The 16,469-nt window shown below is 43.2% G+C and overlaps 2 protein-coding genes across 5 annotated transcripts in view; both read right to left on the bottom strand.

Moving 5' to 3' along the window:
• The window catches only part of FZD6 (frizzled class receptor 6), a 67,383-nt gene that overhangs the window by 21,491 nt on the left and 29,423 nt on the right, over nt 1-16,469 (bottom strand). Inside the window, exons 1-2 of one of the 4 annotated variants that reach the window (XM_036406413.2) lie at nt 6,850-7,000; nt 5,973-6,352 (exon numbers count right to left, since the gene is read on the bottom strand). The exons of 1 other annotated variant lie outside the window; for it this stretch is intronic. In XM_036406413.2, coding sequence (XP_036262306.1) covers nt 5,973-6,152 — 180 coding nt within the window. In that variant the 5' untranslated portion in view covers nt 6,153-6,352; nt 6,850-7,000. Of the gene's footprint in view, nt 1-5,972; nt 6,450-6,849; nt 7,001-14,949; nt 15,025-16,469 lie in introns of those variants that run through there. 2 more of the 4 variants (XM_036406415.2, XM_036406412.2) reach the window with 2 other exon arrangements.
• The window catches only part of BAALC (BAALC binder of MAP3K1 and KLF4), a 32,789-nt gene continuing 29,644 nt past the window's right edge, over nt 13,325-16,469 (bottom strand). Inside the window, exons 3-4 of the transcript XR_004982568.2 lie at nt 14,950-15,102; nt 13,325-14,232 (exon numbers count right to left, since the gene is read on the bottom strand). The gene's annotated coding sequence lies outside the window, so the exon portion shown is untranslated. The remainder of the gene's footprint in view (nt 14,233-14,949; nt 15,103-16,469) is intronic.

Consider the following 16,469-nt stretch of genomic DNA (forward strand, 5'->3'; position numbering starts at 1 on the left):
AATTGCACCTGTGTCTCAAAGCTTTGTACCCACTGCTGACTCTCCCCACCACCAAGGATTATGTGTTCTCAGCAGACAGCTCAGCTCCCAGGCCATAACTGTCTTCTATCAGTGAAGGCAAAGCAGTCAAACTCAGTAGCTCTGTTCCTGCTTTCATTCTCTATATAAAAAGTTTCAGGGAAGCTGTTCTGTTCATCCACGGGTGTCCTCTAGGAGTAGGCTACAGCCACAGGACTAAGTCCATCACTGCCTTCATTTACCCAGTAATTGCAGATTTGAGTGTGGAGAAGAGGGAATTGGAGACAAGGCTGCACAGCAGGACTAAGAAACCACCTACAGCTTGCAGCTGCACTTAAATATTTACCAGGGCACTGCAGAAGGGACAGACATCCGCAGGAGACAAACAACAAGATACCATGGTATTTCTCAGAAGCTGCCAAAGATCTGCAAGACAGCCTTCCATAGGCCAGCTTCAGACCCCATGCACAGTGAGACTGGCCAAAATCTAACCCAGAGTAGAACTCCTCTGTCTCAGGCAGCAGACAGGTAAGAAGTGTGCTGACAACTTCACCTAGTGATCCACTCCTGTAACACCAAATTATTTGCCAGAGTAAGCATAACCTCTGAAGATGGATAAAGAGGAGGCTCTTGGAATCACACTGTCAACACCATCTTCAAGAACCCCTGCCACCATCTCTTTGCCAAGCAAGCAGTATTTTGGACCCCCATGCATTCTAAACAGTATCCTTGCAGAACAAAGAGCAAGGCAGTGCTATTCACATTATCAAGCAGGCAAGTCCTGCTGCTCAGAGAAAGCAGCAGCAGATTTTGCAGATGACTGATATGCTCAGAGCCAGGATAATGGGATTCACAGATTTGCCTGTCTGCTTTCAGTCAATCTGCACAAGCCAATCACACTTGAAGGGCCTCAGTACTACAGGTAGTAAACACTTTTTTAGTGGCTGTAATTTACTGTACCCATAAGAATCAGCAAAAATGGTTTATGAATGTTGCTATAAGCATCACTCTAAGAACTAAACATGATGTATGTTTCCTTGGAATACCTGAGAGCAAGAGAGTATAAAAAATGAACACACATCCCAAATTTTTATGTTCTTTTACAAAATTACACAGATAATTCACATGTTTTCAAACCCTTAGTCAATGCTTTTCTGCAACTTCCAAGGTGATGCTCAAAAGAATTACTCATGTCCACTATATTTCTTGAGACATAACAAACAGAGAAGTCGGTTGTACTATCTTGTATTTCCTTTGATCCATATGAACTATGTATAAAAAATACTTTGGCATCTGCCAACTTCCATTTAACAAGCATCAATTCAGCTGTTTCATCACCACAATCTTTTGTGACATGCACTACATTCTGAGAAGCTAGAAAAGTTTGTAAACAGTAACACATGATGTTCTAAATTTACCACTTTTTACAAAAGCCTCCCCTGCTCTTTAGTACCATGGTAAAGCGACAACAAAAATGTTACAACCAAAATATGAATTAAAGACTCCTTTGTGCTTGTTCCATTGGGTCAATGTCCACACCTCTGCACACATTTCTCCACTTTAGGGTCTGAGGCAGCACCAGGGACAAAACATAACTCCAAGCAGATCAAGAATACTGACTGTTTTCCTAAAAGATGCTGAGATTTAAGCTGCAAGTTTCAAGTACTAGTGTTTCATGTATTACACTGAGCACTGCTCATGTGGAGCACAAGCAGGAAGCAAAGATGGCTGTCTCTAGAGATTAAGTAAATTCACACCTGTGATACTTTGCAGGCTATCCCAGTAATAACCTTTTCATAAAACAGCACTTATTTGCCCTAAACTCCCAACCTACAGTGGTAGACAGCTTTTTCCTTCCTGTGTGTACACACACACATGTACCAACTTAAGCTTGCAGACACCAGGTTTGCAGGTTTTTATAAGTATTGTTATATTGAATTAACTGTAAATTTGGATTTAGTGGAAGCAAATGAAGCCACTACATTACAAATTTTAACTCACACAACTTCAGTATTAAACTTTGGAAGGTACTTTTTAACCCCCTCTAAATGGCTTTGTTTCAACTGACCCCAGTTCTCACACAATTTCTGCCACTGCTGCAGCCAGCTGCATTTAACCCTCCACAGACACGCACACACATATTCTGGCACATGGCCATGAACTCACAAGTGAGTGGAAAACTCACTACTGAATCATTTTTTCAGTCTCTCTGAGGTACTTCATTGTTCTCTGTGCAACATTTTCCAGTGTTTTCTACAGTCTCCTCTAAAAGCTCACTGGCAAGCCTTTTCCCTTTGTACTTCTACAGACCTGGATCTTGCCCACAACAGGAAGTCTTAAGGGCTTGTCTCCTGTGGACACATTCCAGAACTGCAGCAGAACAGATTAAGAGATACGAATGTAAGTTACAACACAGTAACTCTCTGCCTTGATGGAATAATGCCTTCAGTTGACAACCTATACCAGGATAGTTAAAGTAGGAATTACTTTGGAATTAGAAGTGACTTGTTTTTGTGGACGACCACGAGGGGGAGTTACACCTATTTAAGTACAGCTGTAATGAACCAGATCTTCTGTTATGTCCACTCATTTTCCTCATCAGACAAACCCTACATCTTCCACCTCCCAATCTGAACTAGTAGTAACAAGAACAGTTACTGATAAACTGCTTTGAGATACAGAGATGGTAGGCATCTGCAAATAATCAGATTCCAGAGTCATGTAGCTGTTTAGCAAACATACCCAAAACTTCACACCACAAAACCATGTGGTTTTACTTTCCTAAAGCCACCATTTGTTGTGTAAACAAAATGAATCCAAATATAAAGTAAAACTCAAGAAGCCAAAACTCGGTCTGTCAAGTTGAAAGCTCAAAATTAAACTAAATAATGGAGGAATGTGAAGGGAGGGAGCAACTAGAAATTACATGTTTTTTATTGCAGAAAACAAGATCCCAGAGGGACTATCCTCACTAGCCAGAACATCCATACAGAGGCCCTAGGACTGAGTTAGTCATCTTCCTGTTCTAGTGTTGCAGTATTCTGGTTTATAGCACATCTTTATGAACAGCTGATACATGAGGCAGAATTGTAAAACCATCTATCAGCTGCTTTCCTCAAAGACAACCACTACCTGAGACAGTAGCTCCACATCATCCTCTTCTGGAGGATTACTGTGAAGACACCATCCAGAAATACCAATTTAACACATCCCCAGCACAGCTCTTCTTGCTATGCAACACTCCCTTGCAGCAGAACACACCTGTAGAGCCTTCAGAGTGGGGCATTGTGAGTTACCACTGTTTTGGTGAGTGAACTTCACCTTGTGGTGAGACTTGCCCCCTTGACAAATCATCATCCTTTTGGGGAGCAAACACTCCCCAAAAATTCTTAGAGGGGGTAGAAACATAAACCTGCATTAACGCTAGGGCTCTTTGCACAAAATATTTTTGATTTCTGGAAGAAGGCCCTACCTTGTTCCTTAGGATTGCATGATCCTACTAAAAGTCAGTTATGATACAGGGAGCAAAATACTGCAGGCCTCAACCTCAAAACCCTGTGAGACCTTACATGCAAATATGTAAATCTCATGCCCAATTTTGAGAACAGGGGGAAGGGAGGGGGAAGAGCAAGACAGAATTAAAAAAGAAAGCCTTTAAGCATTCCTACTGAGGATCAAAGGAAAGCACTTCTATAGAGTGAAAACATGCCATTAAAATTCTTTCTTTGGTATGAATGAAGTTTGGACTGAAAATTAGAAAAAAATTTAAGCTCTTAAAACAACAGAAGTCTCCTCCACCTCCTAACACACTGCCTTGTTATGGCTGCAAACTGAAATTAAACACTATTCCAGAAGTGAGTGACTCCTCCTCCCCTGCTGCAACACTGAAAATCCCCTGAAAAGCAGAATCCTTTGACAATCCTGAGAAGGTTCTCAGTTGCAATCAACTATGGACAAATTGGCACCATTACTGAATGATATGAAGAATGACATCAAAACATGTGACACTGGTACACACTGGTCCCTCTCAGAAAGAAGGCCCAGCAATGAACCACGGTAAGCTTTTACCATTTTAATGCCAAATCTAACCACTAGCAGTGGATTCAACATGAACTTCATACAGAATGGAGCAAAGACCCTTTCACCTGTAAAGCAGCTGTCTTAAAAATTCTCTTTGACCAAGTAATCCATCATCACTGCTGGACCACAACAAAGGCAGGCAGCCCACCACGCAAGAGGCAGCTCAGAAATGTCTGCGCAGCACCACAGTAGTTAGGAATATCAAATTAGAGGCCAGGCAGTGGGAATGACAGGAGACTAGGAAGCAAATCAAAGAGGGTAGGCAAATTAAACCCTAATAGACACTGCTGTTCCCTGCAGCCATACAGCCAGTTGGCTGAGTAGTAATCCAACACTAGTAGTCAGGTTATAAGGGTGACAGGATGGAAAAAGAGAGAAAACAAGAAAACTTCTCACTACCACACAATTTTTAATGAACTAGCTATACAAGAAGGTAGGTAGCTATATGTAAGGCAAGCCATGAATACTTTCAGGAGGAACTCCCTCCACACGTGCACTAGACACAAGTTACTGACAGTTGAGAAAAGTCAGCCATAGCAACCTAATAAAAATGGCTCTGTGGTCTTTCTGCCCTAGCAGCAGCATGACTGGAAGGCACAAATACTGACAAGTGCTGGCTCAATGGCTGCAGTTAACACACACCGAGTCAGAAGCAGCAGCATATCTGAGGAGATAAAGTGGCAGACACTGCAGGAAGCATTCCTGAGAAGTGATGGCTAGAGAAGCACTGCACAGCTCACACCTGAAGCCTACAGCCTGCCTTCCAACTAAAAAGCCTTCGATTTGTCAGAGATCTGCAGCAAATTCAGTTGCCTGCATACAGATGGCTTAACATTTGATACCAGAATTTCTCACACATCTACACTGGGTTGACAAAACCAACATGAGACCAAAGCCTGTGCTATTCCAGGCTGGCAGGGAATTGTGGTTATCCCGAGCAACACTAAAAACATGTTTCGGCAGCTGAACCAAGCTCCTCCTCCAAGCTCAGTAAACAGTATGCAAATAAGATTTTAGTAGCAGTACCTTCAACAGCACATATAATTTTTTTTTGAAACAGAAACTTAATATTCACCGTCACTTCTGTTGCACTCTCTGCATAGCACAAGACACTGAGCTTTTCAAGACCTGTGTTAAGTTTTTCCCCCTCCTCTTACCACTGAAAAGCCATTATTAAAACAGGTTTAAAACTTGTTTTACAAGCCTCTCACCCAGAGAGGCTCTCACCCTTCACAGGTATTGCTATGGGCAAAGCCTTTCCACAACGTGGCATATTCTCAGGGGAGCCACACTTAGAGTCAGTTCAGGTAAGAAAAGTGCTTATTTTCAGTTTAAAAGAGTAAAGTTGCTCTTTCAGTCAGAAGTTTCAGCATCCAGTCAGAAGACATCAGAATGCAAAAGCCACAATGGAGAACAGGGCTAAGAATAACTTCAGCTGATCCTCCTTAGTAGATGTAAGGTGACAGAGGAGCAAAGAGCATCTTCTAAATATGATTTTTGCACTGAGTTCAGGCAGGCCAGGATATCATAAACTATTTCTCCTGAGAATTTCAACAATTGTTCTGTATAACAGTAAAGTGCCTGAGCCATATGTGATCAGCTCTGCCAAAATGCTCTGAATAGCCACATTGCTGTGCTACACCCATTCCTCTTCCACTCTAATACAGGATCCAAGGCAGGGCGGAGGGAGGAAGTTGGTAGCTCCCCTTATATAGTGCTTTACCAGGAGCTCTAGAACACTCTGTTTGAAGACACATCTACTCACTAAACATTACCAGTCTTGTCATTCAGTGCAACAGGTATCCCAAATAGTTTCTTAATAACAAATTCGTTACATACAATTTGGGGGGGGGAGACGGGGGTGAGAAACTTACGTCCATTTTGCGAGCAGCCGTGTCCTGATCATAGTGTCCCATGAGGTTTGGGAAAAAAGTCATATTGTAAGGCATTCCTGAACATCTGGAAATAGTAATTGGCTCACAGGTGAATAAGCTGTGCCCTTGCACCAGAGCTAGAAGTAAACTGCAGGTCGCAGAGAACACAAGTGCTCCCATTTTGTCAGGATCTCCAACTTCAGCACATCGCTCTGTTCAGTAGTTAGACAGACGGCGTTGCACAAGGATAAAAACACGCATCTTCCTCTGCTAGCTCCGGCGCGAGGCAGCAAGGCACACAATCAGACTCCTCAGAGCTGCTTTAGCTATTGTCCCATTTTAGCTGAGCGCGACTTTGCTAAATCCCTTCTTCTTCGAGTCTGGACGTGCAAAGACGGGACAGAGAAGTGAACAGCAGAAACAACCCGACCGCGACCACCCGTCCGAAGGCCGAGCTCGGCCTCCCGGCCGGCCTGCAGGCGAGAGGGCGGCTCCGGCCGGGCCGGGTGCCCCCGCGGCGCCTCCCCGACCCCACACACGCCGCCGGGGCCGCGGCTCGCCGCAGCCGCGCTCCGAGAGCGGCGCGTTCGTCCCTCGCTCCCGCCCGGGCCCCGGAGCCGCCGCCGCTCCCAACGCCCCGTTCCCAGCCCCGCCCTGGGAAGCGGCGCCCGCGGGCTCGGCAGTGCAGTCGGCCCAGGACCCGGGGCTCGCCGGGCGCGGCCCCGGCGCCGCATCCCCGCCACGCCCGGGCCGCGCCCCCGCCGCCCCCTCACCGGGACCCGCCTCCCGGCGGCCACCCCGCGGCAACGCTCCGAGTTGGAGTCGCTGCTCCCTGGGACGAGACGGGACGGGGCCCTGACCCGCCCGCTGCACTCACCGGTGGCGGCCCCTCCGCGATGGCCGCCCCGCGGCACCTGCAGGATGTGGCGTCTGGCGGGCGGGGCGGGGCGGCTGCACCTTCCCGCCCCGGCGGGGCTGCGGGCCGGTGGCGGCGGGCGGGGCTCCGGCCGGGGCTCTGAGGAGCAGCGGGGAGCAGCGGGGAGCAGCGGGGAGCAGCGGGGAGCAGCGGGGAGCAGCGGGGAGCAGCGGGGAGCAGCGGGGAGCAGCGGCCCGGCCATGCGGCCACGGCCCCGAAGTCGTCGTGTTGTCCCAGCGCGCCTCACGTGCCGGGGGACCCCCGGCAGAGAAGGGCTCCGGGACTGCAGTATACAGACGGAAACGGCGTGAAAATCCCTTCAAACTGACTCGGCACTGGGGTTTTCCTAAACATGTCTGTAACGCACTGTATAAATTCTGAAGGCAATTTACAGACATTCGAGTGTCGGGCCGTGAACCTGTCCCGCCGTTGGAAGCGATCTCGAGGATTGTTTCCGAACGCACCTCGGCCTCTGCCAGGCGGGAGGCCCCGCGGCAGAGGGCGGCGGGCCCCGCGCTGCCACCTTCACCGCCACCTTCACCGCCACCGTCACCTTCACCGTCACCTGCACTAACATCTTTGCTGCCACCTTCACCGCCACCTTCACCGTCACCTTCACCTTCACCGCCACCTTCACCGCCACCTTCACCGTCACCTTCACCGCCACCTTCACCGTCACCTTCACCGTCACCTTCACCTTCACCGACACCTTCACTAACATCTTTGCTGCCACCTTCACTGCCACCTTCACTGTCACCTTCACTGTCACCTTCACTGACACCCTTGCTGCCACCTTCACTGTCACTCTCTCTGCCAGCCGTGCTGAGACCTTCACTGCCACCCTGGTTGCTACTTTCACTGCTACTTTTGCTGGCACCCAAGCTGCCATCCTGCAAAAGGCCCGAATCCTCAGGACATGATGAGTGCAGACACTCAGTAGATGAGGCTACAGCTGAGGAAGAGATTGATATTAGAAGTCAATGTTCAACAATTTAATTTAATGAAGGAAAGGGAAGTAATCAGAAATATTTGGTGAGGAAAGGGATGCTGTGGTGAGAGCAAAGGGAAAGAGACTGTTCAAGTGAAGGAGGAGCATTGTAGTGACTTTGGTGCTCAGACTACTGCTGTCTTCCAGAAATGCAGCTGGAGGATGTGTGAACTGTCCTCCCACTGCTCCCGCACCTGCTGCTGGCTGAGACCACACATACCAGACAAGTACTGGCCAGTAGTGCTCAACTGTGTTCACAAACACAGACCTGAGCTAATGAGACCTAACTATAGAAATTTGGAATGTTACTAAGCAGAGGTGACCAAATTTCTCAGCATGGAGCCATCCAAGGTCTCATCAGGCTGTTGTTCAGCCATGCAAGTTGCTCCATGCTCCAGGACTGGAACAGGAAACACCAGATGCCGAGACATGCAAACCAGATTTAGGAATGGTTTGATGATGTTCAGGCAGCACTGCTTCTCTTCTAATGAGCCCCTGGATAGTCTGTGCAGTCTGGTACATTCATCCAGAGAATCCCTCCATGGATTGTGTGTGGAGAGCATGAAACCTGCATGTGGTTATTCAAAAGACAATAAGTATCTGGAAGCTCTCTATTCGTGCAGATATTTTGTGTGTCATTGCCTGTGTCACCCTAAAGAAACATAAAACTGCTCCATGTTCCCTTACACCATACCATTTCAGCACCTCTATGAATCATGAGGAGAATTATATCTACCTGCTGCATATCCACATAGTCCTGGCACTTGAGCACATGGAGTAACTTGATACGTGGAATTAAATTTGCTGTACAAACAAGCAAATGATGCTAAATTAAATGTTATTTGCAGGTTGTGGAAGTTAATGTACTTTACTATTTGATAAACCTATCTACATTATCCTTTGTCGTTGCTCCATTTCTCATCTTCCAGCTGTCTTCTGTCCTAGTCTCTCAGTAGCTCTTCCTATCCTGGAAATACTACATATTTCTTTTCATGAGCTCTGAGAGGCCACATACTCTAGGGGTGTGGAAGTGAGAGCCCCAGGAGCATGCAAGGGACAGTTTCCCTGCTCCACTTCTGCAGAAGTTCTTATTGGGAAGTTCTTGATCAGCCCTTGCTGAAGTTCCAGAGTTGCACTCAGCTCTGGGAGCAGCATCAGACACACTGAAACCTTGCAGAGACAAAGCATGTTCAGTGCAGATTCACACTCCACCAGATTTCTAATGAACTCTCCTTTCTAGTTGCATTGACTAAGGCATTATATAAAGTCGTCGCATAGTTTGTTCCATCAGAATGCATTTTTTAACATGAATCTCTGAAAAACAGATATGGTTAAGTAACATTCTTTTCCTTCCCTAAAGACTCTCATGTTTTTATTAGATGACAGGAAAAGGCAGAGAACAGGAAGCATGAACCCTTTCTTTCTTCAGTCACTCTATTAATATACTTTCTTTGCTCAGAACCTAGTTGTTAAGCAAGTTATTCCAGAGGCTGGTTCTCAGAGTGTGATCTAAATATATTTGTTTCTGGCTCTATTAAGGTCTTGACTAACCAGAGGGGGGAGTGTGAGCACTCTCTTTGGTATCTAGCAAAGCACCTTCAAGTATGATTTAGTATTTTAAGCATGTGCTCAGCTGTATTGCTGATTAGGGATGCAGCTACTCAGATGTGTAAATACTTTTCTTACCTGGTACTGGAGATATTGTTAACATTCCAGTTAATATTGATTTGCTGATCTTCCCTGGTACTGCCTCAAATAATTATAGTTTAAATTTTTTACTGCAGAGAGTATAAGTTATGTAAAGCCTTATTTAAATCCTAGGTCATCTTCAGATGTCTTTCAACAAATTTAGCAGAAGGGAATTCAGCAGTCACACACAGCAGATCCCTTCCAAGCTCTGCTTGCTCCCACCATCTTTGCAATGGATGTTCTGGAACAGGCTTTGTGCCATCCCCTCCATGCCCATGCTCCCTCAGCTTGCTTAAACCCACCCTCAGCAGAAACATTCACATCTTGCCTGGGCTATGAGCTAAAACACCATTTTCTCCATCCAATTTTTTTGTGGTGACATCCCTCGAGCCAAGGCAAACAGCAAGGTGACCATGTTTACCTGCTGCATGAACATGTTAGTGCCCCATGTGATTTGTGGAGGAGGGATCTCAAGCGATGGCAGTTGTCAGGAAGAAGCCTTCCTCTCACACACCAGGGGGATGTGTGTGGTGATAATGCTTGGAGTCTGCACACGAGTACTTGTACATGAGCTTTCTCCTCTTGACACATCTAAAAGCTTCATAATTGAATTGCACTGTTGGAACATTGTACTGAAGTTTCACCTAATGTTATTTAAATGTTACAGATTTGCCAATTACATAGCTTGATGTTGGCTGATTCAGTTATAAGGCTCATAATGTTCTTATTATTCTGCATTTAAAACACATTATTCATAATTTTTTGGAATTTAAAAGGACTAAATAGCCAGTAGATGGCACCAGTCAATCCTGTTGTGAGACTTAGAATGGCAAAATGTAGTTCTTGTCTTTTTTACAAATGCATTTTGGAAATGAAAAAAACTAGACAAAACAGCATTACTGACAAAATTTTACTTTTTAATTTACAGTAATAGTTTTTGAACAGAATGTTTGTCTGAAGTCAAAACCCTACCGTGTTATTGAACACATAAACTTGTGAGGAAGAACACAAAAATGTCTTACACTATTTCCCACTTCTTTAGAAAATCCAGTCATTGACGGGTTAGTCCTTTCTGAGTACTTCTGCAGTCTCATTCAGCTGCATCAGCTTAAACCTTGTTTATAACATTTTCTTCCATAAAGCCTTTAAACTCTAACTCACCCCCCTCAACTCATTACAGCAATGAAGACTAGAGAAGGAATCATATAGAGAAAGCCAGAATGTTGGTGCATTGCTCTGTATTAATCTCATTACTGGGTACTTGGAACCCATGTCATGTTCCTCCCCGAACAAAGAATGTTATTTAGACTTTAGTCCTTCAAAATATTACAGCTGTGTGGGTTGTGACACCCACACACAAGAAGATGTTGATTTCTTTGATGTAAGAAAGATCTCAAGAAAGATCTCATCTTTCATTTGTCTGTAAATGACAACACCATGCCTTCACAGCATTGCTTTAATAAAACAGTGATTATGCTAATAGTATTTCTTTCCAAACAGGTTACCTCGCCTAGGCTCAGATATTAAGCACGATGCAAACTAAACAGGAAGTACGCTTGTAAAGAGTAAGCTGTCCTAACAGTTTAAGGCCAAGGACACTTCATTCCTTGTGGACCTTTAGCAGCTGCCTTCACTCCTGATAAATCTGCAGCCCATCTGGGTGGGTGACAGTAATGGTAGCAGCAGCATTGAGTGTTTTTCTTGACAGAGCCTCTCTAGTCCCATTGTTCCTGTTGCTGTAGTGGAACTCACCTTAGACAATGTCACACAGGCTGGGGAAAAAGAAATCTGTGTTTCAGAGCATGAGTGATTTCCTATGGAAAAGACTGATACAAACCAAGTGATCTCTTAGAATGGACAGGCAAGGTATAGGTGATTCTGACAGCAAAGCAGAAAATCCTGGCTTAATGAGGTATATTGTAGCTTTGGGTTTTACTCCCTCCAAAAGATCAACCCATTAATTTGAGGTGAACTGTCCATTTTAATACAACAAATTATCTGTAATTATCAAAGCAGAAGAGTCACACATAGGTAAAACCTTACCAAAAAAGGCCTTGTAAAACCATGGTTCAGGCCTTGTTACTTTGGCTAAGTATAGCTAACAGCTAGCCTGTTCTATGAGAACCTGCAAGCACATCAGCCATTGCTCATGAAAACCTGTGAAAATAAGAAGTCTATCCTGTGAGAATCCATGAAGAATAAACGTGAACATCTGTTGAAGAAGATGGCCTTAACACGTACACACACGAGCACCTATGAACCAATTAATTGAGTGGCAAGAAAGTTACTAACCAATTAGAATTAAACACAAGGCTTTTGAAAACTGTATAAAAATAGGCTGTGAACATTAAAGTGCAGTTTTGGCTGCTTGACTTTGAAAGTATCGTGTCCATCTTTATCTTTCTCACAGCTACACAGGAGTGACTTCAGATACATTTCAAATGCTGTTCTTTAAGTTGGTAGTTCAAGATATTGATTGAAATGTGAGCATGCTAGAGAGATACAAGAAAACAATAGCTTTGGAAGTTCAGAGGCACCTACTACAAGGTGATTCATGTCAGCCTCTTAAAGGCAGACTAATGAGCATCCACAGCAGTGTTCCAGGACATTGATAATTATATCCATCCCTTAACCAGCTACTGTATCATCTCTCCTCCTCATACCACTCCTGTGCTGAAGGGATTTCCCAGGTTCTGGTGAACTACATAACAGAGTACCTTGTAAAAATAAAACAGATCTGCCTGTAAATACATCCTCTCAACACCTTCTCCCAGTGGGAATTCTGGAGTAGCAGATTCACTATTTGCTAAAACGTGAAGAAAGAAGTGCAGATAAGAAGCACAAGTCTTTCATTATTATTGCTTCTCAATTTCTTTACTAGCATTTCTTTTAAATCCTGTGAATAAAGTTGTGTTAATGTGTGGAAAATTAATTGGAAAGTGTCATGATCATTGTATGCATCACCCTTACAAACAGAACAGCAAGTCATTTTCTGTCTTTTTTTAGTCACTGTTTATGACAACAAAAACTTATTTTAATAATGGTTTTAATGCTCAAAAATAGTGTCTTTCCTAGGCTTGCTTGCAGGTGCTCCTAAACCATTATAAATAGAAGCATCATGCAGAAGTATGTTTTCAGCTGAGACATACAGTTTTGCCTGAGATCAATGCACAATACAAAAATGAGTCACACTTTAGATCTTATAGTAAGTATAACCACATAAGAACTTATTTCTCAGGTTAATAAAACCTGCTACACTCCAAGACTTGTGTCAGCACAACTGTTTTAAATTAGGATTTGCAAAATAGGGTTCTGAAACCAGTTACGCCGTGTTCTGGGAGATAGTGCTGACCACTTTTAAGGCTTCCAAATTATATAAACCTAATTTTCTTAGTCTCCTTCCATGTTTTTTCATCCTTGATGTTTAAGATCAACCATCATAGAACCAGTCAATCTCTGGAAACTAAGACTTTCCATCCAGGCATTTGTAGTCAGATGATGGAGACAATTGTGTGAGTGTGAAAGCATCTCAAATACACATTATAGCAGAAAATAAAATCATGGAATTATAGAATGGTTTGGGTTGTAAGTGGATCCTAAAGATCATCTCATTTCAATTTCCCTGACATGGGCAGGGACATCTCCAAATAGACCAGGTTGCTTAGAGCCCCATCCCACCTGGCCTTGAACACCTGCAGGGGAGGAACAAGTGGAACATGGAATATTGTCAGGCAAAAAAATTAAAATAGACAAAGCCAATAAGGAATGAAATAGGAAAGATTTTAGTATGCATCAGCAGTAATCACAGTAGGTCATAAACAGAAAAAAAAAAGCTTCATTAGTGAGGGATTGAGTCTACCATAAAAATGTTTTTCTGACTACATCTAGTTAACATTCAAATTTATCTTCCCACTTGGCATGCCAGAGTTTCAGTAATTCACAGATATCATCAACTGTGACAGCAGACAATTTGGGACACAAGGAGGCAGACAAGGGGCTAACCACTCTCATGTATTTTTACATGACTTTTGTACAAAGTGTACTGATTTCATGTTTGTGCCTTCATTTCCCTTCTCAGACTTTCTGACATATAACTGAGTGTGTTCAACTTGAAGGTGAAATAGGAGGCCAAAAGTCAGAAATTAAAGCTTCAGATAGAGAAGGAAGGCCAGGAGCCAACAGGGACAGAGGGGCACAATTCTTTGATGCCTAAGTATGAGAAGCAGAGGAGGAAGGCCAGGAGGTTCTTCGCTTCTCTGAGAAGAGTGTATGGCATGCTGGGTGAGAGATTACATGCTGGATGGAGATGGAAATTGTAAAGCTCAGCTGTGGGCAATTCCTAAGGATCTTACAAAGCATCTAAAATGGCAAAGCAAAGCAGAAATGTGGCATATAAGCAAGAAGAAAGGGGAAGCCTGAGATACCAGGCGGGATTTATGCTTTTCTGTGACACAGGAATCCTAATCCACCCTTCTCAGAGCCATCAGTTCCTGGATCCTAGACACCTTCTGAGAAAAAGACAGGATCCATGGGAAAGTTCTCAAGGTTTCCTTCCCAACAGCAGCCTAATCATTGCTGTCATCTTTGTCCTGAGAGGACCCAAATTGCCCTTGAATGAGAGAGATGTCCATGTCCTCTTCCATGGAGCATGATGTGATGCCCTTGTCCTGCAACAGAACACAATTCAGAGCCTTCCAGTAGCAGAGGACAATGACTTAGCAATGGATAACTGCTCATTATTGTATTTAACTGTTTTCCAAGTCCAGCTCAGGGCTTTAGTTTTAGTCCTGCACTGCAATAAGTTGCATTCCTACCTGTGCTGGGCCATATGGGCACAAAAGACCACAGTGAGTCACCCTGTGCCACCAATTGCCACCTCATGCACTGATGATCCTTTGCTCAAACTTTCTAGCAGTTTAAGAACCATCCAAAAGGTTCAATTTGATAATGATATGCTGGAAGTACACATTCTTCTGGAGCATTGTTTTTCATGGTCGTATTTAGAGGTAAGTTTGGAACTATTTTCTATGTCTGGTCTAATTTCAGAGTGGTATCATTCTGGAGAGCTGATACTTTCGTGGTGGAAAGTGAAGAAAGGCAAAACAATCCCAGTGTAGTAGCAGAGGCCGTAGGTCTGCTGAGCAATAAGATGGAAAGATTAATCATGGCTGGGAGCCACTCCAGAGCTAAGGATACTGACAACACTTAAGGGAATAGGCCAACCAATCCATGTAAAGAGGAGCATGGACATCCAGAGATGGCAACCCTGTTTACAGAGGTCAGAAAGATATTCCACAGCAAAGGTATTGTAATACACATCCTGGGACCCTTTCAAAATGTCAGTAGAGCAAAATCAATAGAAGTAAAAAATCAGTTTAACTCACCCAATTCAATTTATGATGGAAATTCAATTGGAATAATGTTACTAGAATTTGTCAGTTTGGCTCTTGGATTCATAAATCCTTCATAAATTCAATTGTCCTGTCTCTTCTTTGTGCATCACCACTCAAGCAGTTATTTGCTCTTGAACAAAGGGACTGAAATTAAATAACAGAAAGACAGCATTTTTTTTTCTATTCTCCTCTTTGCACTTGCATTATATGAACATATGCCTCATATTTTGCACCAAATTGATTCAACTTCCTTAGAAAAACTCAGGTGAAGCTGTTTAAGCAAGTGTTGTGCAGTAATTTATCCTAAAAACAGATACTAACAATTTCAATAGAAGTTAATTACAAGTTCTGTTATCATATGAAAAATTTAATGTATTAATTGATTTATGCAGGTATAACTAAAACAACAATTTAATCCAATGGACTGACATTCCTTTAATTTCATAATTTGTATGTTTCCCTTGTTCCATTCTCCTCTCTGGGCCTGTTCTGGCAAGATATACATGTTTCTGCATCTCTGCCAATTGCATTGTGTCTTTTCTTCAGCCACTAGCAAATACAAGGTTTCTACACTCCTGTGAGTAAAGTGAATAATTTAGCTAAGCTTTTGTTTGAGCTTTACAAGGACTGTGTGAGTGAAACTGTTGAATGCCAGGAACAAGTTCTCAAATCTCCACCAATTCAGAAGAATCTAAAGTTGCTTTATATTCAGGAGCTCTAGCTGTGTCAGCTGAAGTGCTGCTTTTAATCTGTATCTGAATTTGAAAGCAATAAAAAGGGCAGAAAATCAAACCTGCATTACTAGGGCTTTCTGCTTTCATACTAATTTGTAGTGAAGTAACATGGTTTCTTCTAGATTGTGGACTATTGTAGGAGAACAGCAGCAGCATAATCCATGTGGAATGAATGAAACCAGAGGCTCACTAATGAACAGAGCAAAGTAATTTTTGGTATAAAAAATGTTTATAAAATATTGTCTAAAATTATAGAAAAAGTTATTTTTATGTTGTATAAAATTATATAAGCAAAACCATAGTAAAAACTACAAATGCACTGATTTGAGCCCACAGTTAAGTCACTGTATGTCACAGTGCCAATAGAAAGTGTATAGAGTGTGCAAGCCATACTCACTTTAAAGTTTTTATGCTAACAAAGTAGACAATGGGGTATGCAATGGCTTTAGTAGTAGTGAAAATCAGTGTCTCTTGAATCAGAACTTACCTTTGCTAAATGCAACCAAAATGGTTAGTTAATGGAAGGAAAAAGATATCACATACACCTATTGCCACAGAGTTTTAGATATATGGAAGAAAATAACAGAGTAGAAAAAATTTATATTAAATTGCACTGGTGTAAGCAAAGCTTAAACTTGCCTGTCATGTGAAGATGGAAATCATTATTTCTTTTGATCTCAAAGACATCCCAAACACCCAGCTGAGTTGGAAGGTGCTATTACTTTTCTAAGAGTACAACAGGCAGTCTGAGAGCACTGTCAAGATATATTTTATTAT

This window comes from Molothrus ater, chromosome 1 (genome assembly GCF_012460135.2).
Source record: "Molothrus ater isolate BHLD 08-10-18 breed brown headed cowbird chromosome 1, BPBGC_Mater_1.1, whole genome shotgun sequence".
NCBI lineage: Eukaryota > Metazoa > Chordata > Aves > Passeriformes > Icteridae > Molothrus > Molothrus ater.